Raw genomic sequence first — 23,055 nt, 5'->3', positions numbered from 1 at the left:
AGTGGTGCTACAAGGTAAACAGAACAAGTATTTAATTTCGACAGTTTCGATCGGTGGACCGATCTTCATCAGTGTTTACAAAAAAATCGCAGTTCGGCCCTGGTAGTGAAGACACCAGACCGGGTGCCCGGTCGTTCTTACATACATCAAACTGAGAGGAACAGTTGTGACAGTGATTGATTTTCGGCGCCTTGATAGATTTACAGCGGCCTTTGGCAGCTATGCAGGGCAAGAGGAAGGCGGAGTCACATGTATGTAGAGCAAGGAGGTCAGTGAGGAAAAAAAGGAAAAAGAAAGAAAAAGGACAGAAAAAGAAAAAAGCACACAGGAGGAGGGAAACCAGATTGCAAGAGCACTTGCAATCTGGTTTCCAACACACCCGTGCACGCGAGCAGAGAGAATCTTTTTTCATCCATAAATTTGGAACGTACACTAAAGGAATTAATGAGAGTCTGGGGCGACTGACGTGCCTCCGGGATATGCCGTGAAAGTGCATGGGAAACGCGAATACATGCTCTGTACTCTAAAATTGAGACGCTGGCTGTTCACTGCTTGCTTACCCCTCCGCATGCGCCTCAAGGGGGCGAGCGGAAAACCAATAAATTCAGTTTCCTGGGCCCTGCCACTGAAGTGGTCATTCTGAGTGACCTATTGCCCTTCTTGAAATACGCACGTGCTGATTTGATGTCGGTTGTCTGTTAAACGTTCAAAAACTGGACCACAAGGAGGCTATTTAACTCGGCTCCCTAAATCTAAGCCCATGGGCGCAATTGCTTTGCGAATCCCACAGATATATTCTTTTTTGGAACTATTTTTTTTCTTTTTTTCGCACCGTAGCTGGACCACAGAGTTGCCGGAACGGGCCGTGCCTTGTATATGTGTACTGTGACACTGTGTTTCTTTCCACAAGTTGCCGCTCTTCTGTCTTCCTTCTGGGCCCCTTCTCTATTGTCCCCCCCGCCACCCGATTCAACTCGCCCTCTCTCCCGCTACAACGGCAGCCCACGCACTGGTGCTGCGGAGCGACCGCTTTCTCCCTCCTTGCCTCGGGTGCATGGGAACCTAGCTGCCGCTACTTCCCGCCCCCCTCACTCTCCGACTTACGTCTCCCTCCTCCTGTGTGCTTTTTTCTTTTTCTGTCCTTTTTCTTTCTTTTTCCTTTTTTTCCTCACTGACCTCCTTGCTCTACATACATGTGACTCCGCCTTCCTCTTGCCCTGCATAGCTGCCAAAGGCCGCTCTAAATCTATCAAGGCGCCGAAAATCAATCACTGTCACAACTGCTCCTCTCAGTTTGATGTATGTAAGAACGACCGGGCACCCGGTCTGGTGTCTTCACTACCAGGGCCGAACTGCGATTTTTTTGTAAACACTGATGAAGATCGGTCCACCGATCGAAACTGTCGAAATTAAATACTTGTTCTGTTTACCTTGTAGCACCACTCAAGTATATATATATATATATATATATATATATATATATATATATATATATATATATATATATATATATATATATATATATATATATATATACAGGCAGCATAAATCAAGCATCAAAGACGTTCAAGCACAGGTACCATATCTAAACAGGGTGTGACTGCCATCGGGACACACCAGAAAATTTTGTCACCCGTGGTGGTTAATTTTGGTATGGGAATGCTATGAATGCCAGCAATCTAACGCATAAGCTCATTACACGTTCATTCGAAAGACGTGAGACATTCACAAGAAAACTGGTCTAGAGCACAATCTAAAAACACATTTTATGCTCACAAGAAAAACACTCATCACGTATTCATCAGAATGACGGTGGCCAATAGCTTTTAGAATTACATAAAGAATACATAAGAAAATTCCAATGAAACACATGAGAATGTCTAATTGTTCTGATGTCAAAACTCATGAGTGTGTCATGGGAAACTTATCTCACATTTTGTTAAATGCAGTGCCTAACAGCATGAAACATCTCACAATATCGTGCGGTAGAAGGTCAGCCATAGTCTGTAGTCGAATGCACGAGTCGAATACCTGTAATCGTTATGCGACAAATTCATGCATACTTGTAGTGCAGACACGGAGTCAACCGAACCTACATCAAATAAAACAAAGACCACAGTGATTGCGGGAATGGTAAAGTTAGTGCACCTGTGTTCGTTCGAGACCGCAAGAGCACGCTTTTCTTTGTTTTTGTTAGGTTCTCGGTTTTGCACAGCCGACACCGTATCACCTGTTTCCTGTGCCGCAGACTCAATAACAGGAAGTTGTCAAGTACAGTGAGTGATCACATTTGAGCGGAAGCTTCTCAAGTGATATACTCACGGCAAGTGCCTGCGGTGAGTTTTGGTACAACGGATATCCTGTACTAGAATCCCAACACTGCCAACTTCCGGCGGTGGATCACGGAGCAAGTTTCTGAAGTTAAACACCATTTGGAGCTCACTTCTACTGGCGAGCAGTTCGTGTGCAGGTGTCGCTTATATATTGAATGTGAAGTTTGGCGCACGCCGGGGCATTTGGGTCATGCTTTTAGTTGTACACAGTTAATGGTCAATGCCTTCGAGTCATCCATTGTCTTCTTTTTCTTCTTTAGTCCTTCGTTTTGTCTCGGTCTGTCATTCAAAAAAAGGAAAGGTAAATAAAGACTGCAAGTCAGGAAACGATATCATTTACGATGGACACAATAAATTCATGAAGTACTCCGAGATCTCTGTCATACAATTACTAAACGGCTGTTGTTTAACGCGAGAATTTTCATGGCTATTTTAACGAACCTAGAAACCGCCATAAAAATGTCTACACGAGCGCGCACACCGAAATGGGCCCTTAATTGTGCCTGAAGCGAATAGTGTTTTTAAACATGTGTGCGAAGCAACCGTCTGCACATAATAAAAGAAAAATGATCGATAGAGCAAGACGAAATTTTGACGCATAATAATCGGCGATGATTGCGATATATTCTGGGGGAATTGTAATGATCCGGGCTATTGTATATTGAGCGTGACACACAGCTGCACATTTGATAAGATAGCTCTAATAGAGTAATAAAGTTCAAATGTAACAAAAGAGACATAACAATATCAATTGTTTTAAGAAACGTAGAAAATAAAGTAAGGATATGTGGAATATTTCTTAGAACCAAATGAATTATAAACATTGCACGACTTGCGGATAGATAATTGTCGCATACAACATCATTCTTATCAAAAAATAAATACATACGGAGGAGAACGAGGAACAATATACGCAGAATCTATGGATGAATTCAAAGGTTTGGCTCTAATGTGACGAGCAAGAAAATGTTAAATTCTGCGAGACCACTTCAGAATATAGTGCGACGCAAATAATTTTTGAGCACTTGCAATTAGTTGAGGCGTGCGGATTTCTAATTGTATATCTGCAGGTTTACGCCGGGCTCCCTCTAATATATCATATAAGATTTGTAAATGGTAATGAAACATTATAAGTACTTAACTATGCACAGTAATCAGAGCGACGTGGACTAAGCGGAGACGGACGCGGTTGAAGAAAGACACATTTAATGGCGCGCGTGTGTTGAGTCAAGCCGCAGTTTTGAGCTGCAACATAGATGCCGCTGTAGTTCTATTAATTATTATGGCACTTATTATGACACCAACAATCATAGAGTGGCAAGGAACAAATGGTAAGAAAAACAGCATTTCTTTTAAGAACTACAACGACCTAGTGCAACGGAGAGGAAAGCTTGGCTATATGTATATTTATGCATATTTATATCAGCCCACAAGGCGATGCTAATACGAAAAGCGAGCCACAAAGTAAGCGTTGCGTAGACGCTTACTTTGTGGAACCAGAATAGGTGTTAACCTGTTTAAATTTTCTATATATAGAAAGGCAGCGTGATAATGGCATATTTCTTCACTCTACGCAGTTGCTAGGTCAAGAGGTACGGCTGCTGACTGATGTATTTCATGATGTTTCGTTATGCAATGCTCGCGCAAGTGGTGTTTTCCAGATTGTTTATTGCCCTTTCAGACCTTCATTGTTAGACAACCCTCATCTTGCGTCTTTCCTTTCGTGTTAGTGTCGTTTTATTCACATGCAAATACAGCTGCTATGATTCTATACGCAGATTGCTTGAAAATGCGTTAAAGTTAAGTATCGTGACATAAGAAATGAGTTTCTTCGTCTATGCCTCACCATTTAATTTCAATGTGTACAAGGTTCCCAATGGGAGGCGACACTTCTTTACTCAATTTTTTTTTTTTTGCTGAGTCAGAGCTGCGTCTATAAAAGCAATTATTGCTGTAGGCAAAATGCTTCACACTACGGCGAGACGGAGCCCTTCACGCGACCTTTTAATTTCTTATAGGTTTAATACGACGCCGTTTGGAAGCGAAAATAATATCGCGTGATGGGCTGTGCTTCTGTGGCGTTCACTGCCCCCGGGAAGTTTTTTATCCGATAATATTTTATTGGTATATTGAGTCACATTCTCAGCCACTCAGTCCCTTTCTCAGCCTCCGCCTAAAATTATTCTATTTCCGCTACGCGGCATAATGGCGCGTTCTTCAGCATTTTTAAGCACATACTCAGTGATAACTGGTTGCCTTCTTAACCACGTAAAGCGAGAAAATTTTTATGCAATAATTACGCTATGCCAACGCCAGTTATAAAGTTGTTCGTAGCCAGCACGTCAGTGCTCCCATCCAACTTTGTGTATAACACCAAAAAGTTCTAAAGTAGGTGGAATATTCGGGAGAAAACTAACCTTTTTGGAAAGCCTTAGCCCACCACTCCTACGCTAGGCTTAAATGTCAACTCCCATTCCGACGTATGCACAGAGTGAGATGCCTATGCAGTGAATAACCAGACGGAAGACGTTGTATGCTGCTTAATTGTAGAGGGAAGGAGTGGTGATGACTGTTGCATGTACAGAAAATGACGACGCACATCAAGGTACATTTAAGAGTTCTCTACATCTTGTGCGACAGTGCCACATGCCCATTCTGAATTGTTGGCCATGAAAGGGCACACACATACTGGCATGTATCAAATGGCCATATCAAAAGAAGTGATGTCAGTCATAGAGTTGTACTTACAAAGTCCTCGCCTACCTCACCACTCTATCTGGATAGCCACGAACTAAAGCACTACTACAGTGTAACGACAACGCTAGATGACGTCACGGACTTCAGCGCCACCACAGCGAGACAATGGGTACCAGCGAGCATAAAAGCAGGAGACAGACTTCGCTGGACCTCTGGGCTGGGCAGCTCTGCTGGCGCGATGAGTTCAACCCCGTTCGTTTTTGCGATACAAGTGAGTGAACGTTTTGGGAAATGCTTACAATCCAATTAAGTGTGCCTCATTGTGCTTTTGTGCCCAAGGCTGCTTTCAAGTTTGTTGTGTGACTTCTGCGTGCATTGTTCTAAATTGCTGCTCACAGTAAGAGATGGCGAAAATAACCCTGCGCCTGATAATGAGCAGTTTTCCAAGCAGCTACAACAAATTGCAGGTTACGTTCACGCTATTAACGACGAACGTCTAACATCCATCAACTTAAAGATTGACAGCCTACGCCATCTTGATACCAAGGTTTCCAGATGCATGGAACAAATTATTAACCTGCAGAAAGCACTGATATCGCATCAACTAAAAGTGGACAATCTCGAAAGCCGTTCCAGAAGATCAAATCTAATCGGTTACGGTCTTCCTGAAGACGCTAAGGAAAATGAAGGCTAACTCGAACACAAAGTGCACGAAAGCATCCTTAAGTGTGTCCTCAAAGTCGAAGCTGTAACAACTGGAATGATTCACGGATTGACAAGCCAGCAGCTAAGAAACACTAGACCGGTTATTTTGAAACTCTTGGACTACCGCGACAAATCACAAATCCTAAGCAACCGTTAAAAGCTAAAATGGAGCAGTTATTCAATCAGCGAAGATTATTCATGACGCGTAAGAAACATCACGAAAAAAATGTGGAACTACGCGAAAACGAGAAAAGAATCTGGGGACAAGGTATCGCTGGTTTATGAGAAACTGTGTATTATTGATTACCTCTACAAATGGGAGGACGAAACAAATACTGTGGGCCTAAACAGACCACATTCAACTACTTGGAACAAAAACGAACAGGAACCAGGAAGGCAGTCAATACGCCCTCGTAGCAACGCACTCCGTCCGAAATGACTTTCTGCAATATTAATGAGCGTAGCATACAGAAGAAATGTGACTTCCTTGAAGCCTTGCTTGTGCGTATCGAAGCAGATTTTGTTGCTTTAACCGAGACATGGCTAACAATCAATATAGGGGATGCTGAAACAACACCGCCAAACAACGTAATCGTGCGGAATCACTGTTGTGCCATACTGCGAGCACCACGTGGCGACCACAAGGCGACGGGAGCTGCCACACTACAGGCACCACGTGACTACCACGAGATGGCGAGAGCTCCCACTTCTCCGTGACGAATCAGGAATTCGAAGTAGGCGAGGTCATCATCCTGCCCACCCCCTTGTTCCTGCCGACAAGAACTCGCCCAAACCGGTTCCTGCCGCCGAGGCGTCGCCGAAGGGATTTAAGGGAGAACCGGCCCATTGTGAGGACAGAGAGAGTTGCCACCAGCCGCCCCATCGGTCTGGTGCACTATTCGGCTCCGCTACTTTAGGCTACCTCCTGATATTACCTGCTATTACCTGTTATGTTGTGCACACTGTACAAAGCTTTTAGTTTCCTCCTCGTCGGCTACAAAATTCCGTCTCTCGTCTACGAGCCCGAGTCGCAATGGGACCGACTAACACGTGATGGTGGCGTCGGGCTATTGACTCATACAGAAATCCCTCATGTCCTGTTACCTGACGTCACAGGAGTGCAAGGAATTTTTAGGAAGCTGGCATTTTCTGCATGCAATATTGTCCTCGGCTGTGTTTATCGTAGTTCCTCATGCGAGGTTCAAGGAATAGAAAAACTGCTGGTATGCCCAAAAGGTCTTTTTTGGTGCCAGACTAATCCTTATAGGGGATTTTAGCCTGCCTGATGTGAACTGGCAAACATTATGCCTGCCGAGATGCTTTTCAGTCTTATGTTTTCATTGAATCTCAGCCAAATCGTCACAGAGTCCAAACGTGTTCATCTAACTACTTCCAACACATTTGAATTAGTTTTTCTGAGCAATCATTTCCCGTTAGACGAAAGAAATCTTGAATTCATCAATGGCATATCTGACCATAAGATTACGTTATGGGTTGTACTTCCGCAGAATGCTGCAATTTCTTCCCAATCACGCATCACTTCCCTGGACTTCAGCAGAGCAGCTGATACCAGTATTATTTACTACTTATCTAAAGAATTTAGCGCCTTTTAAGCCCTTTCCGTACGTCCCACCAGAAACATCGAAACCTTGTGGCATAGTTTCAAAGTTATCATGTTTCATTGTGTTTCCAAATGTGCACCTTCTAAACTTAAAAAAAACGAGGAAGTACAACCCTTTGATCTCACATGACATCTTTCAACCAACCGTAACGTCAAGCGTTAAAAGAAGGTCAACGAAGGTTGCACCTAACCCTTCATCTCTAAGTAATTTTTCTCTAGCTATCCAAATGTAAAAATCTAAAAGAACACAGCGAAATCAAACTTTTACTCAAGCACACTTCAAGCATTCATAAGAAATTCACCCACCAAATCCTATAATTACCTTAAACCTAAGGCATGACGTGATCCCCTAGTGTCGCCAGAAACTAAAGAAAAGTGCCAATTCGCTAGACAAATGTTCTCGTTCTATCTTCACAACTGACGATGGGCAAGTACCTCAAATCGACATCACCGTTAATAGCAGACTAAGCCCTCTTACCGCCACGAAGGCCGGAGTGCTGAACCTTCTCCTAAACCTGGACACGAAAAAAGGGCCAGGCCCGTGCAAAATACCGAAGACATTTTTGAAAGGATGCGCAGAATGGGACGGCGAAGTACATATTTATAATATTTAATAAGTCATTATCATAACATGTTGTTCCAAAGGATTGGAAATCTACAAAAGCTGTCTCAATGCATAAATCAGGCAGAAAAAACAACCCGTCCAACTCTCGGCAGATGACTGGATTCTTTATTGAAAAATTAACTAACATGATGACCACACATCATTCAACATCGACTTAAATGCAGATCCTAACTGGTGTGCCAACTGGCAGATGGCAATAAATTCTAAGAAATCTGCTGCGATGTCCATCATGGAAAAAAAGTAAGTCGAGTTTTATGTGCATTGTTAACATTGTGCCACTGATACGAATTCATGAACACAAGTGCCTCGGATGAACATTAACACATGACATCATATGGAACTCCCTCATAAATAACATAACAGCTACTGCAATGAAATGACTTTCCTTTCTTGGAAGGCACCTCTGACTAGCACCACCCGATACAAATCTTCTGGCTTTCAAAACTTCCATCAAGTCAGTTTTTGAGTACGCAAATGTTATCTGACTCCCATACACTAACCAACAAATAAAAAAAACTATAAGGTGCACAAAGAAAAGCACGACAATATATACACAATAATCATAAGCTAACAGGCTGGCCCACCAAATCTACTTAACAAAGCCGGAATCTTAACTGCACAAAACTGAGCACTACTAGCCAATTCTAAGCTTATGTACCAGCTACTACACAACGAGCTTAATATTGATACCACTAGATAGATTTCCTGAACCGAGACACAGCCAACGCGACATAAATGCGCCCTAACGCCCAATGAGTATTCTTTTCGTATCGACTGCTTCAAGAATTCATTATTTCCTTTAGCTATAAGAGAGTAGAATAATCTGAGCGAGGCCATTCGTAATAGCTCATTAGCTACATTTGCTACTTCAGTGGAAAAACATCTCGCCTTACAGCCCTGATTTACTTACTCTGCTTTGTTACTGATCTTCAAACGCGAACACTCTAATCTATAAGTGTTTCAGAAAGCATATTTCGCGCCAGTGTACAAGCACAGAAAAGAGACGACACCACAATGCACTAACTTGAACACCTTGATTTTCAGGAAATGCCCTCCTGTTTAACCAATGCACAGTGGCGCTACCTCATTCAAATTTTAACCATCCAAAAACGCCGTCTCCTTATCTAACAAGTCACGCGCCGTGGTTGCTCAGTGGCTATGGTGTTGGGCTGCTGAGCACGAGGTCGCGGGATCGAATCCCGGCCACGGCGGCCGCATTTCGATGGGGGCGAAATGCGAAAACACCCGTGTGCTTAGATTTAGGTGCACGTTAAAGAACCCCAGGTGGTCAAAATTTCCGGAGTCCTCCACTACGGCGTGCCTCATAATCAGAAAGTGGTTTTGGCACGTAAAACCCCAAATATTATTATTATTATCTAACAAGTCAACCGAAGGGGCACTAACACACGTGTCGCTATTCCGACAGATAAGCTCAGCCTCAATATTCCCTCTACCCGCCGTGGTTGCTCAGTGGCTATGGTGTTGGGCTGCTGAGCACGAGGTCGCGGGATCGAATCCCGGCCACGGCGGCCGCATTTCGATGGGGGCGAAATGCGAAAACACCTGTGTGCTTAGATTTAGGTGCACGTTAAAGAACCCCAGGTGGTCAAAATTTCCGGAGTCCTCCACTACGGCGTGCCTCATAATCAGAAAGTGGTTTTGGCACGTAAAACCCCAAATATTATTATTATTATCTAACAAGTCAACCGAAGGGGCACTAACACACGTGTCGCTATTCCGACAGATAAGCTCAGCCTCAATATTCCCTCTACCCGCCGTGGTTGTTCGGTGGGTATGGTGTTAGGCTGCTGAGCACGAGGTCGCGGGATCGAATCCCGGCCACGGCGGCCGCATTTTGATAGGGGCGGAATGCGAAAACACCCGTGTACCTAGATTTAGGTGCACGTTAAAGAACCCCAGGTGGTCCAAATTTCCGGAGTCCTCCACTACGGCGTGCCTCGTAATCAGAAAGTGGTTTTGGCACGTAAAACCCCATAATAAAAAACTATACTCCCTCGCACATGTTTATCATTGCGCTTGGGAAGAAACTGGCAGGACCCATGCACAGCTCACAGCTGCATTTTTGACAGTGAGTTGAAAGATGACCGGATTGCTTAATTTTCACATTTAGACTACGTTCTCCTAAGCGGTCATTAAGACACCTTCCGGTTTGTCAGATGTATTTTCCTATAGGACAGCGGAAGTTCATAAACAACAGCTTCTACGTAAACCACTGGTGCTTTGCGATGATTCGTAGACCATCCGACAGCTGGCTTACGGTACGGATCCGTTAAGTTTTTCTGGCGCTGAAAAGACCACTTTTGTGTCCACCCGGCTAGCCATTTTATTAAGAATATGTGCCGTTCTATGCAGATAGGGCACTACCGCTATCTGTCCTGTGCGTTCCGTCCATTGGTTTGCCGCGTCCCGAATTGTGCTGTCTGACCGGCATCTTTTAGCAGCCCCTCTACGACCTAAACCTGCACTGATTTCGGAAACCCTGCGTCTGATAACCTTCCCGACTGATCCATACCAGTGTGTTGCGTAGCAGCTGTTATTTATGAGCTTCCGCTGTCCTATGGGAAAAAGAACATCGAACAGATCGGAAGGTGTCTTAATGACCGGTTAGGAGAACGTAGTCTCAATGTGGGAATTAAGCAATATGGTCATCTGCCAACTGACTGTCAGGATTGCACCTGTGCGCTGGTGTATGGGCCCTGCCGGGTTCTTGCGAAGCACAAGGACAAATATGTGTGAGTGATTATTGGGGCTCAGGTTAACTGTCGGAATAGTGATACGTGTGTTAGTGCCCTCTGATTGACTTGTTAGATAAGGAGACGGCTTTCTTGGATGGTTAAAATTTGGATGAGGTCGCGCCACTCCGCATGGTTTAAATAGCAGGGTGTTTCCTCAAGATCAACTTCTTGAAGTTAGTGCGTTTTGGTATCATCTCCCTTCTGTCCTTTGTCGCTTGCACTCAATATGCTTTCCGAGTCAGTTTACCAACACGCCCAACGAATGGCAGTGCTATAAATGTTCTTTTTGTAACATGCATTTATATGCATGACCGCATCCTGTTTATCATGCTCATTACGTATATTATGTCACATGTGCTTACGGCTATTTTTCTTTTGTTCGCTTATTCTCTCAGATTCTCCTAGGTTATAGTAAATTGTACGCATATATTGCATCCTTGATGATGTACTTAAATCTGTTTAGCGAAGCAAAAACTTTACCAATAACACTGTCATGATTATATAATGGGCTTGGGATGTCTTGGAACAGCAGTCATCCGCCTTCACGTGTTACAGGACTGTAACATGCCGTTGAAATTTTTCCTCTTACTGTGAACAAGAATATTGCTTACACCAACTTGTTCTTAAATCCATAGCCGGCATTTTGCTGCCTTTAACGTTACGCCTAGCCTTTTTAGTTCCATCACTAGTTACGTTGCCCCTACTTCGTGCTCAAGCTTTCAGAAAGTCCGAAGTTTCTGCCCTGTATGTGAATACCGGTAAAAATTTAATAATTGTGCATTTTCTGACATAGCGGGAAGCTGGCGAACTCTATTTTTCAATGCCTGCTATAGTGATCCAACCTCTTTTTACAGCGAAGATGCGTATAACTAGTCGATTCGTCCGTCCGTCACCTGTACGCCAAAAACACCTCCGGAGTCAGCCCATGCGCTTGCGCGAAAAAACAAGATAGAAAAAGAGCCGCGCGATTGGCTGCGCCAGTAGTGACGTCGTGGCTCTCTGTCGCAGCCGAGTGCGCGCGCAGCAGTTTCTCTCCGACTCCAAAACTGGTAGGCCATGCGTCATGCCTGCTCCTTAGGGGCACAGCTTGCCATCGGCAACGCCGCGAGAAGGAGCGGGAACGAGCTCGTTTACGCCATGCCGATGCTACAGTCCGGGCCCAAGAACACGCTTGCGAAGCGGACCGCAAGCAGCAACTGCGTACGGAGAATCTGACAGTCTACCAAGCAGTCGTTTAAGGAACCGTTAGGATTAACCCAGTGATAAACACCGGGGTCGCGCGTTTCAGCTTTGCTGGTTAACCATCTTTACGGGGCGCTTGGGCTACATTTTTTTGTTTTATAAATTTCCTTCCCAGGATCAGAGAGAAAGAAAGAAAGAGAGAAAGAAGAAGAGGTAGAAAGCAGAGTTGTTAAAGGGACAATAAAACGAAACAATAAATCAGTTTAGACTAATAAAGAATTGTCTGAGAACCCTGTAGGCAGTCATTTCAAAATAGTAGTTTCATTATTAGAGGAGAAAATGAAGGTCGAAGCATCAGTATTTGAATTCAGCGCCGAAACGCCGACGGCGGTGAGTCAGCCTGACGTCAGGGACTCCAAAGTATGTTTTAGAATTTGGGCCCCATTGGCTGGGTAAAGGTTCCCGAAACTTGCCATGTTTAATATTTGGTTCCTTTAGAACAGAATGTAGTCAAGCTGTGCCACTATATATAATTATTAGGCCCTAGAAGATGCCATTAAAATCCATGACGTCAGAGCTACCAAATGCGGGAACTTGAAGGAGGCGTAGCCACCTTTCTTTTCTTTGCGCCCTTTTTCTGGCTTACCAAGCGTCTTATCGTGGTAAGACTGGTGTTTTTGGTTTCGTAGAAAGCTAATCTAATGATTCAGAAGAACTTATTCTTCTCTGTAGTGTCACTTTAAGGAGATATAAGGTGTCCGGTTCACTAATTCGAATTTACAGGACGAACTAAGGGTAGAAATGGTTAAGAAGACCAGGGTCCCCAGTCAGCAGGATATCTAGAACAACACATTGTTCAACAGATTCTTAGACGTTGACCGCAAGTCAGTAGTACTTATTCTCTTACGAAACTATTAAAGAACAACTCTGTCGTCTGCATGTTAACTTTCCACTCCACTCTTACATGTTCTGCAGCGCAACGTCATAGCAACAGAGCTGACGAGGTTCGTCAACTGCGCATTTCAGACACATTGAAGTTCAAACTTTTCTTTTACAAATAAACTACTCGATCCCAATGAATTCGGTCACTTGTCGAGGCACGTTTTGAGTGTTTGCTTTTTTCTAAAAGTATTCTAGAACCCAAGAGTTCACCAGTATAATGTGTTTTCAATAATTTCTCATTTGGGTTACCTACTTTGTTATATTCCAGGGAACGTAATAAAAGACCTCGCCTTTACCATCCGAAAACTTTTCTATGGTTGCCATGTGGGCTTGTGCTTCCAAACAGTCCAAGAAATGAGCAACAACACTTTTGCACAAACAACATAAAAAAAAAGTTTTCTTCTCCGTCGTCGTCGTCGCCGCCGAGGGGGCGGCTCTCAAAAGTTCGGAGCGGGAAGGCCAGCTCTGGGCCGTCCAGCAAGCCGAAGATCCTGACCGAGTCCAGGGACTTCACGCCGCCACCTGAGGCCAGCACAGCCACAACTGACGGACCATTTTTTAATAAAGTTTACTTTCGTCTTCTTCCGGATCCTAAGAATATAAGGAATCAGTGTGTTCGATTGCAAAAAGCAGGTGCATGGTTATGAAGGCTCGCTAAGGGCTCCGCAAGGTGTCAGCAGGCAACGTGCTATCAATGTTCCTCCCTAAGCAATTCGATTCCATTTAGATTTCGCGCCAACTCAGCTACAAGACTTATTAAAGACTATTAATATGTTATTTTTACTTTAACGTCATATCAAGTTTTTATTTATTTCGTACAGTGTCTCAGCGTATTTGATTAAGCCCTTAACCGAGGAAATAAACAAACATTGTCAGTGGCCATGAGTATGTTCACGAAAATTTTGTGGTTTTCAGTAGGTACAAAAATTCAAGGCAGCTCGATGTCGCTCCACAGTTGCATGACGTCACTCCCTTTTGTTTTCTTGTTAATCCATGTCTTTGTCTTCGCGATCAGCTCAGGCGTGAAGTGCGCCCTCCAGTCTCCCACGGTACCTTTCCGCACAAAGGCTTCGCTTTCATGCATCTCCTCAAGAAGATCAAGGTTGCGATAAACTTCCACAGACTTCAAGGCCTTTTCTGGTGGCAGGCTTAGAAGATCTTCAAACAAGTTGGGTATGTTGTCATTGAAGACGCGCCTCATGTTTTCTAAGCTGCAAACTTCCAAGACTTTTTGAAGTAGCGCCGGTTCTTTGCGCAGCTCATCACCATACCCCTTTCCAAGAAAGTCGGCGATCTTCAGTGCCCAGAGTTCACTGTCTTTCTTCGCCTGCTCGTAGGTTACGAAGAGAACGTTTGTGAGGTTGCGTTGTTCGTACCAAGACAGGAGGTGCTCGAAGTAGTCGCCGTACGAGAGCTTTCCCAAAATGAACAAGTCGTGAAACGTCGCAAATGAAACGTCTTTCACGCTTTTTGGTGTGAAACCCTTGGTGTGGTAGTAGTATGAGACGCACACGTCGTAGGGATTCCTGGCGACACAGATGTACTTTGCATCCTTGCAGTATGGCGCCTTGTTAAAGGGTAGGTGAGTCTTGAGCACACCTGGCCTGGACATCCTCTCAGCCGCTTCTGCTCCCATCAGTTCGAGGAATGGAGAAGCGAGCATGAAGTCGATGTTCCGTTTCGGAGGCTCTCCCTTACTCAAGATGCTGAGGATGAGGTATTGTGTCCAGGTGGTTCCGCATTTAGGGTAGGTCGCGACGAAAACGTCGTCATGGTGTGCTTGGTAGGAGAACGCGGAGCGTAGTATGTCTTCGTGCAAAACCCTGTGCGCCCACAGGCCGTCGACAAATCTGTAATTCTCGACATCCATGGCTCGTGAAGGTTCCTGTACCAAGAGAAATAAGAAGCGTGTCTGTTCACGGAGTGCTCACAACCTATATCTTGCGGTGCGTGTGTGTGTGCGTGCGCCTGTACGCGAGACCTACATGCGCGCAGATACATGAAGGAGATATCGGCTAGTGTTCATCAGGACAGGAGCGTAATCTCTTAGATTTCACCTTATTATAGCAGTTTAAAGCAACAGTTTTATCTAAATACGGGAAGAAAGCGGCACATCTCGGTGATAGGTAAGTTAAAGCACCGTGCCAGGGTTTTGTTCTGCTACAAGCGCTCAGACTATTGCAACGAGATTGAAACGTGCTTCGACCAGTATCGCCTACACTGCGAAATGCGTGGCTGCTATATCGCGGTTTCAGTGAGGCCTTGGAAGTTTTCTTTCTTACTCACGCCTACTTTTATTATTCACTGGAGGCTACGTCCGTAGAGGATAAAAAGAAAGCAATAGCGCACTTTCACAAATACGGTCACATCTGTTTTGCTACCAGTCGTTTGTCTATTTGGTAACAACGCACAATAAATCGATAGGGCTTAACTGAGCAAAAACAGTACAAAGGGCTGACTGCAACTGGTTTACCGTCACGCGAGGCGCCCGCGAATATACAGTTCGATGCATTAGCGCGCGCAGAAACAACGAAGCCAAGGCTATACGTGAAGCCTTTCTTCGATATCGGTGAAAAATGTCACCCGAATCAAGGCGACGTCACATACAAAACAACATCAAAAGCAACACTTCGCTACGAATACACCCTTCAGCGCGAGTCAGCACGTAAACCGGCAGCCTTGAAACAACCGTTACTTTGTTACTAAGGAGAAAAAGTGGCGGTCCTTATGAGTTAAGAACACCAGCCCACCAGTGTGTCCTCTGCAAGTTCAGTTGTCCTGAGCTTGTGTCCAGTTGTTATTTTCAGCCCATAAATGTCCACCCAGTATGGCTAAAAAAGTATTTACCAGAATGTTCTCCTGTTGACCAAGTGGGTATGTATTGAGCTTTCGGCTCTCCAACACACATTGTAAGACGCAATCTTTGTTATGAAATCCCGTTGCTCATCGTTTACCACAATAATGGAATGCCCTGTCAGAATATTAATTTCATAACGCTTTGTAACAATTATTGCGTAAGCACGATTCACCATGCATTCTTCCCAATAACAGCGATATATTGGTGCATGGAGATTGCCCGCTGCACCTTATTGATGTGTTTTGCTGTTCAAAAGGATGTTCTTGCGAAGCGTGTTGGCCTCGAAAACCATCCTTTGTTCACCGTCGTGAGCACTTAAATCACCTGATCTATAACGGCAAGCCTAAAAGCAGCTGTAACCTTGGCATGAAAGTAATTAGTCTAATACATAAAGGTGCCATCGCCTGGCGTTCGTCGGAACAGAAGCGTAATCTCTTATAGTTCGCCTAATTAGAGCAACGTAATTTAAAAAAGAAGCTTCAGTTAAATACGACAAGAAAGCAGCGTAGCTTGGAAACGGGTAAATTGAAGCACAATGTTAAAGTCTCCGTATGCCACAAGTTAACTATCGCATATAGTAGGAAAAGTACGTGCTATTCAAAACGTGGTTTATCAGTCCCATCTAACATCTCCAGCAGTCGGAAAGGAAAACTCACGTAATCGCATGCCACCACTACTCACAGGAATGTTTGAATTTCTTGAGCGAGAATGCTCCAGTCTTCACCAACTACGTGCACGTCAGTCACCAAGAAGTGTGACAGATAGCGCGGAGCCAGAGGTACAAAATCGCGCGCACAAAAAGTAGCCCTCTATCTACCAGGTCAAAGTTTATGCTATTGTTTTCACCCACCCCTCTGGCCCAAGATAAGTCCAGTGAAACACCTTTGTCAACGCCGTACTCTGATTTCTTATTTGTATCAGGACCACCAGTGATGTCGCCACGAAAAGGAGGAGTGCTTTATCAGGCGAGCGATTTTTTTTGGCGGGTATGACTACCTGATTCCTTATGAGGACCACAGCGTTAATGTTCGTAAAGCCTTGGAGCCGATAAGAATCTAGGGCCATAATTCTGTGATTCCCTATTAAGAGGCATATCTGGAGAGAGCCCAATGTTGGCAATGATATCCTTCAACCTTCTACTCTTAACCCTTCCTCCTCCGCCGGCTGACCTCCCAAATGCCAGACCAATAATTCATAGCTTAGAATACGAAAGTCCATTTCTCTGGATTGCGCTTATGTACGCTTAGTTATATCTTGCATTGGCAATGGTCTGCTCCGGAATGCTCTGTAATGCATCACCTGATATATGCGCCTTAGTTTGACACAGTCCTTGTTAGGAAACAGTCACTAATAATTTATAAGACTGCGCCGAACGCACAACAGCTATAAATGAAAGATGGGGCTGCAAATATCGTGCACGCAAAACAGAAATGAAAAGGCCCGTCAAAATCAGCCTTCATGATGCAGGTGTCTCCTTCCTGTCCAATCTATTTCTTCAGCATTGTTTGGGCTAACATTTGTCGCTTCGAAAGTTTTGGTTTCTAACCTTTTGGGGAAGCGCATTTTTTTCTGTGTACTGTGACAGACCTGCGTACCGCCCAAAATTAAAGCCCAGTTTAAAAACTTCACTGCTGCAGTTTTATTTACCAAAATATGCTGCGATTACAACGCCCGTCGTCTGCATTAAGCATTACAGAAGAGAAACGGAAGGGAATTGTTGAGATGAAGCACAGCGATGCATACTGGATTTCCTTTCCCTAACAGTCATTTGCTCTGCATTTTATATTGTCCTCACAATTTCTCACTCAGCGTGTAACGAGTTTTATTATGTTTTCCTATATTGGCGTTTTCATAAAGTTTCCTCCGTGGACTTTCACTCCTGTTCATTCATTTGCTAATCTGGGTTTAAATGTGCCATACCTTGGTAAGACGGGATCGCTTCCTTTACGATAACGTTATTTTTACCACTGAGGGTGGAAAATATGCCCTAGTTAAGGGCTCTTCATTAATCTGAGCTTCTCGGCTTTTTAACATGCTCCCAGCTAAGGCTGCACGAACGTTTTTACATTGCGCCCTTATTGAAACCCGGCAGCACTTCCGGGGTCTGTAGCTCAGCAGCGCAACGCCATAGCCACTGAAACAATGCGACAAGCAAAAATCCAAGCGACAAATCCACATCTCACTCTACTCTCCTCGCGTTTTAAAGCGAAGCTTGTATTGCCTCACTCGTGTCGGCGTCGGTGTTGCCGTACAAAAAAAGTCAAGCCGAGGGAAAATACAAGTTCCTTGTTGGTCTGCGGGTTCGAACCACCGACGTCCGTTTTGCAAGACCACCACACTAACCACAGCAGCCACTGTCGATTCATCATAAGCGAGCTTTAAAGCGGAGTTTTCAATGCATGAAGAAATTGACGCAGCACAAGGCGCGAGTCAATCGCAGGCGTTCCCTCCCTCGGGAGAAGGTAGAGGATAGAAAGGGTCTGATAACGTGCTCGCTCGCCTCGCGCCCGCCGTTTCCCGCCAATTCGGGCCTCGTAGTCAGATGGGGACACCATGTTTGGATCCTTCAGCTGAAGAGCAGGCTGCGTTGAAGGAACGGCAGCGGGAGCGGGCCGCGAGTAGTGCTTTAGGCCAAGGAACAGGCGATGTTTCATGAACTCCGCCGCGAACTCGCTCGAGAGAGGGCTCGTTGTCGACGTGCCGGCCACAGCGTGAGGGAGTTCGTAGCCCAGGAATTACGACAATGAAGAGCCGCTGACGCCGAGCTTCGCTTCCACCCTTTTTCACAGTAGCTGCAGTGCGGTCAATATTTTATTTCTTCTTCTTCTTTACTATTACGTCTGCGAATGAACTTTTGTGCCATCTAGCATAACAGTCTGTATTAGCGTGCGCTGCACTAGCGAGAGACAATCGTCAATTGTATCTTTCAATTCGTGTGTACTGCAGGCACTTCCCTCCGTAACCAAAGTATGGTACTCTACATTTCCGACGACAAGCGCTGAAAAGATGAAGTATTACGCTCGCTCGCAAACATAGCGCTGTGCTGTATCTAGTACTTGGACAGGTGATGTAATCCGCCGCAGTGGCGTAGCGGCTGTGGTATTGCGCTGCTAAACAGGAAGTTGCGGGACGGCCGCATATCGACGAGCACGAAATGCTAAAGCGCCCCTGTCCCGTGCATTGAGGGCACGTTGAGTATCCCCTGATGGTGAAAAATAATCAGGAGTTTCCCATTACGGCAAGCCTCACGATGAAATCGTGATTTCGGCACTTAAAACCGGAGAATTTACCTAAACAGACGATGTGCACAGGTCCTCAGAGCAAGGTAGTACCGGAAAAGCCAATGTGTACGAGTGGCAGCGCTTACCAGCGATTAGGTTTGCCACGAGGTCGGCAGAGCTGTCGTCTACATACCCAGACCGCGCCGTGAGCATGGCCTCCTAAGCGCCATTGCAAGCGTCAAGGCAGCGGGCACAAAGTGGTTGCAGCAACGTGAGACAGAGGAACGCGTGCGTCTGCGATAAACTTAAGTAATCGCCGTTGCACAGCTGATTCAGCTGACCCGGAAGACTAAATCATCGAGGGTGTTTCAACTGACGCAAGAAAACGACTGTCCTGCACTTAGTCCGCAAAGGGAGAGCCCGACGTGGAGGTGGCCTGGCGAGCGGCTTAATTGACGACATATTTCAGTCATTTCATTTCATTTACTTTTTGTCACGGCCGAGGCGTTACAGAAAGGAGTGGGTGGTATCAATATATATATATATATATATATATATATATATATATATATATATATATATATATATAGAGAGAGAGAGAGAGAGAGAGAGAGAGAGCGAGAGAGACATTCTAACAGCATAGTAGGGTTACAACTTGTTAACAAGGGCGTTCTTGAATTCGTTGGCATTGCCCATTGAAACAACGGAAACGGGTAGGTGGTTCCAGACGCCGCTTGTTGCGGGAATGAAGGAATTAAAATGAAGGTTAGTGCGGCCACATGACGGGTCAGTCTTGAACTGATGATAGTATCAGGAAGAAATGTACAATGGTGGTGAGAAAAGAGGGTCACTTAAAGAGGCATTATAATGATAGATTTGATGAAATAGGCAAAGACGTGAAATTTTGCGAAGTGAAAGGTTAGGCAAATCAAGATTGAATTTCAATAAAGTGACATTTGCAGTACGCGAATAGTTAGCTAAAGTAAAGCGTGCGGCATGGTTCTGAATGGCTTGTGTGCAGAGGTTAGTGAGCTGACATGATGATCCGAAATGGAAGATGCAGATTGAAGCTTGGGCTCAACTAGTGTTTTATAAAGCAAAACTTTTCAGTTGGTGGGAGCTAAACTAAAATTACATTTCATATAACGAAGAGTACGACTAGCATTGCTAGTTATGTGTTCCACATGAGTTTGCCAAGAAAGGCTCTGAGAAATATAAGTGCCAAGGTATTTGTAAGTGGAAAACTGAGTTAGAGGACCGTTAAGTTTACACGGTTTATTGTGAGAAGTACGGCGAGTAACTCTCATTGTATTACAGTTACTAATATTCAGTTTAAATAATCAAGTTTTACACCATGCATTTATATTACTTAGGTCCGATTGAAGTGTTAAATGGTCATTAACAGTTAGCATGTCACGATGAATAACGCAATCATCCGCGAACAGTTTTATGGATGAAAAAAGAATGTTATTAGGTAGGTCATTAAGGTAAACAAGAAAGAGCAAGGGTCCTACAACTGACCCCTGTGGTACTCTTGATGTCACAGGACAAGAAGCAGATGGTCGCTAACTGTTATGAACTGCACACAAGAAGCACTCTATGTGTTTCAGTACGTTAAGGTCTAAATTAAGCGCGCCTAGTTTAAAGAGTACCAATTCATGACACACCGAATCGAAGGCTTTCGCAAAATCTACGAAAATGAAGTCTATGAACGAGGAACTATCTAAAGCGGTAAATAGGTCGTTAGTGGAAATCAAAAGTTGTATCTCGTAGGAGTAATTTTTCTAAACCCGTGTTCCTATGTGGTGAAAAAAGTATTTTGAAAAATGTTACCAAGTGACAATTAATTATATGTTCCAAGAGTTTGCAAGGTATACTGGTCAGTGAAATATGTCTGTGGTGTTTATACCGTCGACACCAGAGGAAGGAAGCTTTCTGTTACGGGCTAGGTGGCTTACCCTAGCAAAATCTATAATCAGAGGGTTCATATGGAAAAAAATTGTATGTAGCAATTTCAGGAAATGAAATAAGTTTAGTATTAACAAATTACATAAGAGTATACAGCGTTAAGTGCAGAGCAAGAATCATCCCTGGAGAAAACAACATCGCTGGCAGCGGTTAAATCGATTGTCTGTTTAGTATCACTGTTTGCCACTTGCCAAAATTTTCGTGGATTTGATAATAACAAATACGGAAGCGTTATTTGAAAAAGAATTATCTTGGCAAGCGAATGAGCATGCGTGTACTCCCTTTCGGTAGCACGATATAGTGCCCAACGTGCAGGGGTAGGGAATAGCCTGGCTTTTCTGTAGAGACGCTGCTTCTTCTTGCGCAAGCGTCTCAGCGATGGTGTGGACATAGGTGCGTAATTGTTTCCTTCAATTATGCGAAGTGGTATGTAGCGGTTGGTAAGCTCGAATACTTTTGGTTTCTAAAGAAGCCTGTTCTCGTGTGCATACCTATCAGGGAAGCATGATACGAACTCGTTCAAAAAAAATTCAAGCTCAGCATTTATCAAACTGAAGTTCCCTCTGGCATAATCTCTGATAGTCTTCACAGCTTTGTGTCCACGGGGTGAAGTATTCAATAAATCGAACTGCATGGCAGCATAATCACTAAAACCTGGCAACAGTGTCACTGGTTGTGACATTGACGGGTGAGCAGTAATAAATCTAGGATGGTTGTACTCGAAGACGTCCCACGGGTAGGTGACTTAACTAATTAAGATTAATATCGGCACAGCTCGTAATAAAATCTTCACAATCTGAGGAACCGCTATATGCCACTGGGTTAGGGCCATTCCATCATGCAGCAGGGAAATTGAAGTCTCCTATAAAAAAAAGTGGACATTGCATGGTAAGTGATTTGTAACTTGTGCAAAACGTCGTAAAGTTCAAACGGAAACCCTGGTGGTGCGCTCGGAGGGCGATAGCAGGTACAAAATATGGCGTCCTTGTGGTTAACATGGATGCATGCGCAGACCAATTCTAATGGTGATGAAATGGGAACATTGAAAGAAGTCAAGTCATCCCTCACTGCAAATAATACAGCGCCACTTGCACGCGTGCCGCGATTGCATCTGTAACAGCTGTAGTTTTTTTTCGCAGTGTAAAAGTTCTGAGCTATCTACTTTAGCCAAGTTTCGGTTAAAATAACGATGTCTGCTGAGCAGGCGTCAACCAGTGACGAGAGGGCGTCACCTTTGTTGATTATGCTACGAATATTGCACACAAAAAAAACTGAACTATTCCGCGAATCATTCGTAAGCTATTCCTGCGAAGGAGCAGCCTGTTCTAGTCGCGTTTCCGGAAGATAACAGAATTTGCGAACCTCAGGCAAGCAACACAAAGTTAACAAATCGTTATCGCTTTTGCCAGCTCCATGGGCCATAAACAACCGCAGGGCCGGAAACACGTCATGATTGCCATACTTCGGGCACTGCTGATACGATGGCAACAAAACAACAGCACATCCTCGGTAACCTGCATAATGTCGTGGTGGAAGCAGACCTGGCACACTCAAAACGCGAGTTCTTGCTTAGGAGTTTTTGCAGCTCTACTAACAGTCCAGAGCCACGCTACGATTCACTGAAAAGCATGTTTAGGTTATTCTTAGGTTTAGCGTGTTGTTTATGTACTTGCCACTGCCTGGAGAACAAGGCCGTTCATCATGAAGAAAGGGAGTGCCGACGAACACGCTTAAAATGGCCAAATTTTTACACTAGTCGCCTTCTGAACAAATCTTTCGGCAATCTGATTTGAGAGGCTTGCCCGTAGCTTTATTATATTACTGCCTTCCCCGAAATATATCAGTACGCACACAAACAACGCCAGGTTGCCGCGTTCTCCATGAATTTTATGGACTTCTGGACAACTGGTCGCCCTTCAAAGCGCGTGTAGGGAGGATAGTCTTCAATTATTAGTCTATTACGATGGTATTTGTGAATGCGCTGCTTGTATATGCTTCAGTGCCACTGTCTATATGCCTCTAAGGCAGCGCAAAAATCTATTATGAGTGAGATAATTGCTAGAAACGCAAAGTTGAAAGATTGCCAAGGATTTAGATGTAACTAGTGCATGTGAAGAAAAACGCAACACATTAGGCAAATCCGACGTT

The 23,055-nt window shown here is 44.4% G+C and overlaps 1 protein-coding gene across 1 annotated transcript; it reads right to left on the bottom strand.

The window, feature by feature from the left end:
- Positions 1-13,741: 13,741 nt before the first annotated feature.
- On the bottom strand, positions 13,742-16,494 carry LOC142587050 (sulfotransferase ssu-1-like). Its single transcript, XM_075697934.1, has 2 exons — positions 16,400-16,494; positions 13,742-14,746 (listed from the first exon to the last, which is right to left on the bottom strand). Exon 2 carries the CDS (start codon positions 14,729-14,731, stop codon positions 13,790-13,792), a length of 942 nt encoding a protein of 313 aa, XP_075554049.1. The 5' UTR covers positions 14,732-14,746; positions 16,400-16,494; the 3' UTR covers positions 13,742-13,789.
- Positions 16,495-23,055: the final 6,561 nt, after the last annotated feature.

Source organism: Dermacentor variabilis, chromosome 7 (assembly GCF_050947875.1).
Source record: "Dermacentor variabilis isolate Ectoservices chromosome 7, ASM5094787v1, whole genome shotgun sequence".
NCBI classification, from domain to species: domain Eukaryota; kingdom Metazoa; phylum Arthropoda; class Arachnida; order Ixodida; family Ixodidae; genus Dermacentor; species Dermacentor variabilis.
Note: the sequence above shows the minus strand (reverse complement) of the source record. Positions and strands in the feature narration are given on the sequence as shown.